General features: G+C 38.8%; 1 protein-coding gene across 5 annotated transcripts in view; it reads left to right on the plus strand.

Annotated features, from left to right (window-relative positions):
* The window catches only part of ttbk2b (tau tubulin kinase 2b), a 64,420-nt gene that overhangs the window by 26,365 nt on the left and 25,469 nt on the right, over positions 1 to 12,586 (plus strand). For all 5 annotated transcript variants that reach the window (XM_088324589.1, XM_088324591.1, XM_088324590.1 and 2 more), the window contains 3 exons: positions 3,439 to 3,543; positions 3,622 to 3,687; positions 4,849 to 4,941. In XM_088324589.1, coding sequence (XP_088180715.1) covers positions 3,439 to 3,543; positions 3,622 to 3,687; positions 4,849 to 4,941 — 264 coding nt within the window. The remainder of the gene's footprint in view (positions 1 to 3,438; positions 3,544 to 3,621; positions 3,688 to 4,848; positions 4,942 to 12,586) is intronic.

Genomic DNA, 12,586 nt, shown 5'->3' on the forward strand with positions numbered 1-12,586 from the left:
GTATGTATGTATGTATATACATGTATGTGTATATATATATATATATATATATGTATGTATGTATGTATGTATATACATGTATGTGTATATATATATATATATATGTATGTATGTATGTATGTATATACATGTATGTGTATATATATATATATATATGTATGTATATACATGTATGTGTATATATATATATATATATGTATGTATGTATGTATGTGTATATATATATATATGTATGTATGTATGTATATACATGTATGTGTATATATATATATATATGTATGTATGTATGTATATACATGTATGTGTATATATATATATATATATGTATGTATGTATGTATATACATGTATGTGTATATATATATATATATATGTATGTATGTATGTATATACATGTATGTGTATATATATATATATATATATGTATGTATGTATGTATATACATGTATGTGTATATATATATATATATATATATATGTATGTATGTATGTATATACATGTATGTGTATATATATATATATATATATGTATGTATGTATGTATATACATGTATGTGTATATATATATATATATATATATGTATGTATGTATGTATATACATGTATGTGTATATATATATATATATGTATGTATGTATATACATACATATATATATGTATGTTATTGTGATAAAGTTCTTTATTTTCTGTAATGCAATTAAAAAAACAAAAATGTCATACATTCTGGATTCATTACACATCAACTGAACTATTTCAAGCCTTTTATTATTTTAATATTGCTGAATTTGGCTTACAGCTTAAGAAAACTCAAAAATCCTATCTCAAAATATTAGAATATCATGAAAAAGTATACAAGTAGGCTATTCAACTAATCACCTGAATCATCTAATTAACTCGAAACACCTTGCGAGGGTTTCCTGAGCCTTAAAACACTCAGCTTGGTTCAGTAAACTAAATCACTGCTGATCTGACTGCTGTCCAGAGGACCATCATTGATACCCTCCATCAGGAGGGTAAGACACAAAAAGAAATTTCTCAAAGAGCAGGCTGTTCACAGAGTGCAGTTTCAAAGCATATCCACAAAAAGTCTGTTGGAAGGGAAAAATGTGGCCGGAAACGCTGCACAACCAAGAGAGATGACCGCAGCCTTAACAAAATTGTGAAGAAAAGCCGCTTCCAGAATTTGGGGGAGCTTCAAAGACAGTGGGCTGAAGCTGGAGTCCAGGTATCAAAAGCCACAGTTCACAGACGTGTCCGGGAAATGGGCTACAATAGCCGTATTCCCATGGTCAAGCCACTTCTGAACTCAAGACAACGGAAGAAGCGTCTGACTTGGGCTATGGAGAAGAAGCACTGGACAGTTGCAGAGTGGTCCAAAGTCCTCTTTTCAGACGAAAGCAAGTTTTGCATTTAATTTGGAAGTCAAGGCGCCAGAGTCTGGAGAAAGGCTGGAGAGGAGCAAAATCCAAGTTGCTTGAAATCCAGTGTGAGGTTCCCACAGTCAGCAATGGTTTGGGGAGCCATGTCAGCTGCTGGTGTTGGTCCACTGTGTTTCATCAAGTCCAGAGTAAATGCAACTGTGTACCAAGAGATTTTAGAGCACTACATGCTTCCATCTGCTGAAAAGCTCTATGGAGATGAGGATTTCATTTTCCAGCATGATCTGGCACCTGCCCACAGTGCCAAAACCACCAGTAACTGGTGCACTGACCATGGCATCACTGTCCTTGATTGGCCTGCTAATTCCCCTGACCTGAACCCCATCGAGAATTTGTGGGGTATAGTTAAGAAGAAGATGAAAGACACCAGACCTACAAATGCAAATGAGCTGAAGGCCGCTATCGAAGCATCCTGGGCATCAATAACACCTCAGCAATGCCACAGGCTGATTGCCTCCATGCCACGCCGGATTGATGCAGTAATCCGTGCAAAAGGATTCCCAACCAAGTACTGAGTGCATCAATGGACATTTTCAAATGTTTGATTTAGTTTTGCTGTTATAAAATTATTTTTTTACTTGGTCTGAGGAAGTATTCTAATATTTTGAGATAGGATTTTTGAGTTTTTTTCAGCTGTAAGCCAAAATCAGCAATATTCAAATAATAAAAGGCTTGAAATAGTTCAGTTGATGTGTAATGAATCCAGAATGTATGACATTTTTGTTTTTTTAATTGCATTACAGAAAATAAAGAACTTTATCACAATATTCAAATTTTCTGAGACAGTCCAGTATATGTGTGTGTTTGTGTGTGTGCGTATGTATGTATATGTCTTTGGTATATTCCAATTATTTTCTGAGAATGCATTCTGAAAACAGTCTGTCTCATCTTAGACCTCCTGAGCTGTGACGTCATATGAAGAACACCAGCACACTAGCAAGCCAGTCATCATATTTATCTACATGTTAATTAGTCGATGAGGTTTTGAGTGTTTTAAGCCAGGTTTTAATAGCTTTTATGGAGAATGCCTAGGTGTTGTGTCGCAGGTGAGTGCAGCATTGGTACAACAAATGGAGAGCAGCCAAAATGGGACAAACTGTCAAAAATGTAACACACAGAGCTGATCGTTGCTTTACTAGCTGGGACGCGGCAGGCTAGCCAGCTGCCTAACAATGGCTAACCGGGACCGATCTGCATAAAAACGAGAGGCTGGCCGACCAAAAACGGTGCGCAGCCAGAATATCAAGGAGCCAACAACTAAAAAAATATTACGTCAACATAAAAGAAAACCAGCTGTAAATATACCAAAAGATCACAGCAGGCTAGAACGCGAACCAGGACAGTTCACAGAAAAAAAACAGGAGGCTTGCTGACGAAGAACATGCAGTAAGCAGCCAGGATAATTGTGAGGCAACACCAAAAAATGATTAAAACAACAAACATGAACCCGGCCAGGAAAAGAACAATCAGAACGGCAGGCTACTACGACTGCTAAAGGGGATAACCCTGAAGACTTCAGGAGCCCGCACGTTAATGGAGAGCCATCTGGACAATATATTGATTGTAAGGCATGTGGCGAAATAGACAAAAGGAAAAGTCACAATCGTTTATTTAATAGGTGAAGGCAAAAAAGGAATGTATGCTCTACACAATGGCAGGTAAACTTACCTGACACAGCTTTTGATGCCACAGCACGCAACTCGGACAAAACAGTCAGAAGCCCCCCAGCGACACAATAAAAAAAATTACAATTCAGCGCTATGCATTTGTGGATTACTACTATCGCCATCGGTGACATCACAGCTCTAGGGGATATAAGGTCAAACTGTCTACTTGGAGAAATAACTTCTCAAGATCCATGGAGCAAGGAATAATATGAAACATATCAGCATGATTGCTGAGAGGAACACTTCACGTTATGTGCCTAATTGGGAAAAAAAAATGGGATTTTGTAATCCCTTTAAATGTCTTTATCTGTTTCTTTGTCAATTTATGTTCCAGGCTAACTTTGCAATGGGAAGACTAGCAAGCACCTGCAGGTGCTGCTACATGCTGGACTTTGGTTTGGCCCGCCAGTACATGACATCCACCCAGGAACTCCGTCCTGTAAGCGCACTCGAAATTAGTTTGCCTGTTGAAATTAAATTAGAAAAACTTCAAATGTCTCTTTTCTTCCTTTTCCAGCCTCGGGCCGTTGCCGGATTTAGAGGAACTGTTAGATACGCTTCAATTAATGCTCACAACAATAAGGTTAGTTGTTGTTTTCTGCCCTGCATTATCTTTTATTTGGAAAAATAGTTTTTTTGCTTGGGATATGAAGCTTTGTTAATTTCACATCATTATGCTTTTTTAGTATTCAGTACAAGTATTATTTGACATATTTTACGAGAATACTGTGTTAGAATATAGTAAATATTATTATTATTAGTAGTAGTATTACTCTTTCAAAGAAAACAATTTTAAAAAGTAGAAAAAAATAAAAGAATTTGAAAATAATAAATTCTTGTATAATAGCTAAGATTATTATTAGATATGCATGTCACATAACCATGCTTTTTAAGTGTTATTTTTCTTAATTTACTGGACAAAAACACAAGTGAAAATATAATATTAATTTTTCCCTATGTCAAGAACAAAAATAGTTAAAAAGTAGAAAAACATAGTGAAATTAATAAAGTAATATTTAAAAAAAAAAGTTTTTTTGTGAAATAGGGAAAATTATTTTCAGACAATGCCCATTTCACATCATCATGGTGCTTTGAAAAGTATTATTTTTCTGATTTTATTAGAAAAAGAAGGTGAGATTATAGTCAAATACTATTGTTATCCCCTCAAATAAAAAACATACTTAAAAGTCAAAAACAAAACAGTACAATTAATTCAAATGCTAATTTAAAAAATTAATTATTGGACAACGTTGATATGACATATGTTATGCTTTTCTTGGGAGTATTATTTCACGAGATCAACAAGTTAAAATATAATAAAATATTGTGTATATATGTATATACATATACATGTGTGTGTGTGTGTGTATGTGTATACTGTATATAATTTTTACTCATTCAAAGAAAAAATAATTAAAAAGCCAAGACAAAAATAGTAAAACTAATAAGAAAAATATTTAAAAAAAAATATATGGTCAGGTAAAATAAGGAAAATAATTCATTTTTAAAAATTCACATTATATCATATGGACCTCTCCAGTTACTGTTAATTTTGATCATTTTTAGTTTACTGAAATAATAAATTAAAAATCTGCGTAGTATAATTAATTAATTAATTAAATCATACCTATATGAGAACCATTTTTCCCAGTAAAGCAAGACTACTGTTTATTCATTGCATTATTGCAATCATTTGGTCTTCATATGAAATTGTTTACTTATTGTGTTTGATTTCCGACTGCAGGAAATTGGTCGCCAAGATGACCTCTGGTCCCTCTTCTACATGTTGGTTGAATTTATGTCAGGTCAGCTCCCGTGGAGAAAACTTAAAGAGAAGGTAGAGTGCACGCCTCTGCTAATTAAGCTTGTTGGTAGAAATATCAGGTATTAACATCAATGCATGCAAACGAAAAAAAATTTCAACTCATTCCAGTGTTTCCCCTAGAGTTTTGTGATACCCCTGTGGTTTGACAGTCTAGTGGGGGGTCTCGCGGCATGCCTAACACCCCCCCCAAACAATATAAGAACTTTTAACTATTTACTATTCAACTTCTAACCAATGTTTACTGAAACAACACAGAGCCTCTGAAAAACACACGAAAATATGAATTAAAATGTGTATAACAAAATCAATAATACAGTATTAATTTAAACTGACGATTGGTGAGAACACAAAGTGCTAAGCTTTGATGGACTGATTCAGATTCTTCTGTCAGTGATAGACAATGTACAATGTTTTCGAGCCACCAATGTAATTTAAATGAGTCCAAATAAGGTTAGTTTCGAAGAAAAAATACTTTTTGTGAAAGGTTGCATTTCAAGCAGAACTTTCACTTTCATGCTTTTTTTTTGGATCTGTGATACCTCCAATATATAAACATTCTTTTCCATGAACACAATAAGACTTTATTGCCTGTTCACTGCTAAAATGTTTACTTTGTATTTCTTTTCCATTTATTTCAAATCAGTATGACTATTGAGGCAAGCATATTTTTATTCATAACTCCCACGTTTGTATTGTTCGTGGTGAGTTGGTTCAGATGTAAAGTAGCATTTACTTAACTGTCAAAATATAAACAAATTGCTAACACATTTAATGCCAAACCTGAAAATATTTGTTTCCATTTTTTTTGTTGAATAAATGTTTTGTGATGAGAAAAGATCCGTTGTCATCGGTGATCATAATTTGTCAGGTACATTACAAGCAGGCTGATTGATAAAGGATAGTACTGAAAAACAAAGCTTCAGATTAGGCCTTGACATTCTGTGGTCTGTGATGCGGTTTGAGACTCCTTGTGGTTAAGGGCTATAGAAATAAACATGACTTAGACTCATTTTATTTTTATTTCCTTTTTGTCCTCCGTACTGCAATCTTTCTTGAATCATTCCTGTGCTCAATGTGCTGATGCAAAATCCCCTCCCCCCAGGCTCCCCCTCTGCTCAGCGAACAAAAACCCTCATATTAACCAATTAACCAAAAGTGAGTGAGAGGACAAAAAAAAATTAACTTTGATATGCTGACCGGGACTAATTAAACCCTGGTGGCCTGCCAGAATTTTTATATGGGATTGGAAAGACTGTATTCAATGTCTGACTCTTAAATTGGGAGAGCTGTCGTCAGCCAATTTCTGCAATCTTGACAAATTTTTTTGGAAGGCCTTCAAAAAAATATTGTTCTGTAGCTGATCCATCATAAGAGAGCGTGAACCCTCATTTTTAATTAGAGAAAAAGTATATTTCTCGATCTTAAAATTGTTCAGTGAATAAGAGTTGAACATTGCGAGGTTTCTTGAAAATACTCGTTTCCTGAAAGAAAAACATATTGTTGTGAAAGTATGCATTTAAGCAGAACTTTCACTTAGGTGCGTTTTTGGCATTTGAGATACCTCCAATATCTAAACAATGCTTTCTATAAACACAAGGGCACTTTTCTTGCAAAATATGTTTTTATTGCAAGAAGACTGACCTATACATGAACGATGCATGAACTTTACAAGACCTTTTCAGTGCCCGAGAACCCACGGTTTGACCTGAATGGCACATTTGCAGGATTCCAGCCAGTTGTAGTCCAGCCATCAACTGCCCAACTGCTAGATGCAACGTCTGTATATGATAAAGAAAAATGTGGCATAAGAAAAAATGCTGCTCAAAGGTAGAAACATTTAGTATATTAAAAGAAAATTGCATTTCAGTGTAGAAAGAAATTCGGCATGAAAAGTTGCTGCGGTGAAATGTAAAAACAAAAGTGCAGTATAAAAAAATTCACAGGTGTCAAAGCAGCCTGCGGGTCAGATCAGGCATGCCAAGGTTTTTTTATTCTGCCCAAAAGACGACACCCAGAAAAGCACAAGAGAAAAATAAGCTGCAGTTTAGAATATGTATGTATATAACAATGCCAGGCACCGCTTGCAAAGAAACTGGAGCTACAGTCGTGTGCAAAAGTTTGGTGGGACATGCCCGGAACACCTCCCGAGGGAGGCGTCCAGGAGGCATCCTTATCAGATGCCCGAGCCACCTCCACTGGCTCCTCTCAATGCGGAGGAGCAGTGGCTCTAAACAGAGTCCTTCCCGGATGACTGAGCTTCTCACCTTATCCCGAAGGGAAAACCCAGACACCCTGCAGAGGAAACTCATTTTGGCCACTTGTATCCGGGATCGTGTTCTTTCGGTCATAACCCAAAGTTCATGACCATAGGTGAGGGTAGGAACGTAGATTGACCGATAGATCGAGAGCTTTGCCTTTCGGCTCAGCTCCCTCTTCACCACAACGGACCAATACAGGGTCCGAATGACGGCAGATGCTGCACCTACCCGTCTGTCAATCTCCCGTTCCATCCTACCCTCATTCACGAACAAGACCCCTAGATACTTAAACTCCTCGTTTTTGGGCAAGATCTCATCCCCACCCGGAGGGAGCATGCCACCCTTTTTCCGGCTGTGTACCATGGTCTCGGACTTAAAGGTGCTGATCCTCATCCCGGCCGCTTCATACTCTGCTGCGAATCGCTCCAGCGAGAGCTGAAAATCACTGCCTGAGGAAGCCAACAGCACCACGTCATCTGCAAAAAGCAGTGACATAATGCTGAGGCCCCCAAACCGGACTCCCTCCCCACCAAGGCTGTGCCTAGAAATTCTGCCCATAAAAGTTATGAACAGAATCGGTGACAAATGGCAGCCCTGGCGGAGTCCAACCCTCAACGGGAACAAATCCGACTTACTGCCGGAAAGGTGGACCAGACTCTGGCACCGGGCATACAAGGACCGCACAGCCCGGTACACCAGACTCCCGAAGCACCCGCCACAGGGCCTCCCGAAGAACACGGTCGAATGCCTTCTCCAAGTCCACAAATCACATGTAAACCGGATAAGTAAACTCCCATGCATCCTCAAGGACCCTGCAGAGGGTATAGAGCTGGTCCAGTGTTGCTCGGCTGGGATGAAAACCACACTGTTCCTCCTGAATCCGTACCCCTGAATAGATCTTACCAGAAGTGTGATTCCTCTGTAGTTGGAACACACTCTCCGGTCCCCCTTCGTAAAGAGGGGAACCACCAGCCCAGTCTGCCAGTCCAGAGGCACTGTCCCCGATGTCCACGCGAAGTTGCAGAGGCGTGCCAACCATGACACACCCACAACATCCAGAGCCTTAATGAACTCCGGACGGATCTTATCTACCCCTAGGGCCCTGCCACCGAGGTGATTTTTGATCACCTTGGCGACTTCAACCCCAGAGATAGGAAAGCGAGCTCTGTTGTGGGCACAGAGCTTGACAGCCTGACAACAGTAGCTGAGAGACGGGCATTTATTCATAACTCCCACGTTTGTATTGTTCGGGTTGAGTTGGTTCAGATGTAAAGTAGCATTTACTTAACCTTCAAAATATAAACAAATTGCTAACACATCTAATGCCAAACCTGAAAATATCTGTTTCCATTTTTTTTGTTGAATAAATGTTTTGTGATGAGAAAAGATCCGTTGTCATCGGTGATCATAATTTGTCAGGTACATTACAAGCAGGCTGATTGATAAAGGATAGTACTGAAAAACAAAGCTTCAGATTAGGCCTTGACATTCTGTGGCCATGAGGCTCTTTAACTCCACCCGGCGGAGTAAAGGCCCACACTAAACCAGCATATCAAAGTTTGTCTTGGAATGCTGTGTTCTTCTTCCGCCATGCATACCGCCTCTTGTTATGTCCAAATAACTCAATTTTAGTTTCATCAGTCCACAGCACCTTATTCCAAAATGAAGCTGGCTCTTCCAAATGTGCATATGGCATTTGCGCATAAAAGGCTTCTGTCACATTACTCTCCCATACAGCATCTTCTTGTGCAAAGTGCGCTGAATAGTTGAACGATGCGCAGTGACACCATCTGCAGCGAGAGGATGTTGTAGGTCTTTGGAGCTGGTCTGTGGTTTGAGTTTGACTGTTCTCACCATCCGTCGCCTCTGCTTACCTGAGATTTTTCTTGGCCTGCCACTTCGGGCCTTAACTGGAACTGTGGGGTCAATGAGCTTACCAAAAAATGTGTTCCAATAATTCGTGCTAAAGGTATTCAAATCAATAAAACAACAAGGGTGCCCAAATTGATGCAAGCTCAAATGAGTTTAACACTCCTGCCTTAACCGCATGGGCCGTCACAGCACCAAAGAGGACGCAACTCTGGTCAGCTTTCTCCACTGTTGACGCTTCCTTGCCTGTTTTTGGGTTGTGGCAAAATTGGCACCAGTCCATTCTTTTATGTTGTCAACAGTTTTTTCCGGTCTTCCTCTCCTTCTGCCTGCTTGGACTGTGCCCCAGAGAATGATCTTGGTCAGTCCTGATTATCTTGTGACGTGACCATACCACTGAAGTTTTCGTCTGTGCACAGTTCCGTAAGGTCCATCGTGCAGGGTTTGTACGGGTGCTTGAGATTCTTTAAAATTCTTGAATTTCAATGTTGTTTTTTCAAGGTCAGGAAAATGCTTGAATTATGGCTCTTGTGGTCAAAAATGCTTGAAATCTTGCCATTGTTTTGTTTCATGGCTTGTCAGATTTTTTTTGTGATTATATATATATATATATATATATATATATATATATATATATATATATGATAAAACATTATGCAATATTTTTTTTAGCAATTAGTAACATATGTTTTGCAAGGGAATTCCTGAAAAACCCAAGAAATTTAAATTGAAATATTTACAGATCTGCAAAAATAATCTAAAATACAACACACTTTTAGCTTTTTACACACTGAACACATTTAAGGTTATAGACGCACCTCCAAAAAATAGTCTTTAGGCATATATTTTTCATACATAAGGCGCACCGGACTATAAGCCACTACAGTAGGAACATCAACTAAACAGTCAAATTGGTCAAACTTTATCAACCTCTTAATGTTCCGTGGGGCCGCGAACTGTTGAGAAGCAAATACGTGTCTCCAGTCATTATTGGAAGGCTTGAACTATTGCGATTCAAGATAGGCTGACCATTTGAAAATATACTCATCACAGAAACATCACCATCAGTCTGAGACAGGGTACCCAAAAATTACACATTCGATGATAATATGCAACCATGGTCCCCTTAGGATCCGTGATTATAGTGAACCCAACCGTGTGAAAAATGTATGTACTGTATAGGCTAAAGGGGCAAAACAAACCCTGCAATTGGCCGAAAAAGATGTGTCAATCATCAGTTGAATCGATCACTATTGGCTAAAGTTATTCGGAGGTAAAGGGGGCGGATCCTTTTTTATCATTTACAGGCTGGCATAGGCTAAAGCAGCAAAACAAAGCCTGCAATTGGCCGAAAAAGATGAATGTGAATCACACGTTGGGTTGACGGCATAGAGAAAGCATTTTTTACTATTCTGTATTTGTAAATATTTTATTCTCCTGGATTTACTACACTCAGGGATATAAGAAGACCATGGTTGCACATTATTATTGAACACAACGACTTCGGTGAGCTACTCCGGCTATATATTTTCCCTGTATCTTGTTTCAGACTGAACTCGATGTTTCTGTGATAAGCGGTGCAGATAATGGATGGAATGGAGTGTCTATTTTTAAATTAAACTCAATCCCAAGTGTTTATTGTCATATGCACGGTAAAGTTGCGAGCGAAAAAGAAAATAGAAACTAAGGAATGGTTGGCATTTCTTGAATCCCAAGACTTTAACCTTCCGAATGATATTTGGAACGATGCATTTGAGTGACATCGTACGGACACTGCATCCGCACGTGTTCTCGACACGTATTTGCTTCTTTGCAAGCTTTCGGAATGTTAAGGGGGTAATAAGTTTGACTGAACTATCTGACTGTCTTATCGACGTTCCCATTGTAGCGCCTTATAATTCGGTGCATCTTATGTATGTCAAATATAGGACCAAAAACTATTTTTTCGGGGTGCGCCCTATAACCCGGTGCGCCTTTTAGTGCGGAAAATACGGTACTCCAAAACACACGATAATGCGCCCCCCCCCAAAAAAAAAAAAAAAATTGGCTAAAAAAAAAAATCCCGTTTAAAATTAAACTAGTAAAATTATTTTCTCTAGAGCGTAGACCAACCTATCTTGTGATTCACATCTTATTTGGCTGATTGCAGGCTTTGTTACACCCTGCTTTACCCTCTTAAGAGCCTGTAAATGCTAAAAAGGACCTAGCTCCTTTACCTCCAAATAACTTTTGACAATAGTGACCGATTCAAATGATGATCAACACATTGGTTTGAAATGAAACTTAGGTATATACAGTGAAGAAAATAAGTTTTTAAACACCCTGCTATTTTGCTGTTTCTTCAACTTAGAAATCATGGAGGGGTCTGAAATTTTCATCGTAGGTGCATGTCCACTGTGAGAGGGATGAACTAAAAAATAAAATCAAGAAATCAAAATGCATAAACTTTTAAGTATTCAGTTGTGTGATACAGTTGCAAATAAGTGTTTGAACACCTGTATATCATCTAAAAATCTGACGCTGAAAGACCGCTAGTCCGCCCATTAGAAGTCTACCTGCACTCCATGTATCATCCTGAATCAGATGCACCTGTGTAAGGTTGTTAGCTGCATAAAGACACCTGTCAACCCCATACAATCAGTAGGACTTTGACCTTTAACATGACAAAAACCAAAGAGTTGTCCAAAGACACCAGAGACGAAATTGTACACCTCCACAAGGCTGGAAAGGGCTATGGAGCAATTGCCAGACAGCTTGGTGAAAAAGGGTCCACTGTTGTAGCAATCATTCGAAAATGGAAGAAGCTAAACATGACTGTTTTATCTCAATCGCAGTGGAGCCCCATGCAAGATACCACCTTGTGGGGTCTCAACGATTCTAAGAAATGTGAGGAATCAGCCCGGAACTACACGACAGGAGTTGGTCAATGACTTGAAAAGAGCTGGGACCACCGTTTCCAAGCTTACTGTAGGTAGTACACTAAGACGTCGTGGTTTGAAATCACGCATGGCAATAAAGGTTCCCCTGCTTAAATCAGCACATGTCAAGGCCCGTCTGAAATTTGCATATGACCATTTGGATGATACAGAGGAGTCATGGGAGAAACTTTGTGGTCAGATGAGACAGAAATTCTGTTTGGAGGAAGAAAAATGAAGAGTACAATCCAAAGAACACCATCCATGGGGGTTGATAGCATCATGCTTTGGGGGTATTTTTCTGCACATGGGACAGGACAAGTGCAATGCATTAAAGAGAGGATGACTGGGGCCATTTATTGTGAGATTTTGGGGAACATCCTCCTTCCCTCAGTCCGAGCATTGAAGATGGGTCGTGGCTGGGAATTCCAACACGACAACGACCCGAAGCACACAGCCAGGAAAACCAAGTAGTGGCTCCGTAAGAAGCATATCAAAGTTCTAGCATGGCCTAGCCAGTCTCCAGACCTGAACCCAATCTAAAATTTTCTGGAGAGAGATCAAACTCTGTTTATCAGTGACAGCCCAGTCACCTGACTGATCTAGGGAAGATCT

Source organism: Urocampus carinirostris, chromosome 20 (assembly GCF_059441175.1).
Source record: "Urocampus carinirostris isolate Australia breed hairy pipefish chromosome 20, RoL_Ucar_1.0, whole genome shotgun sequence".
Lineage (NCBI taxonomy): Eukaryota > Metazoa > Chordata > Actinopteri > Syngnathiformes > Syngnathidae > Urocampus > Urocampus carinirostris.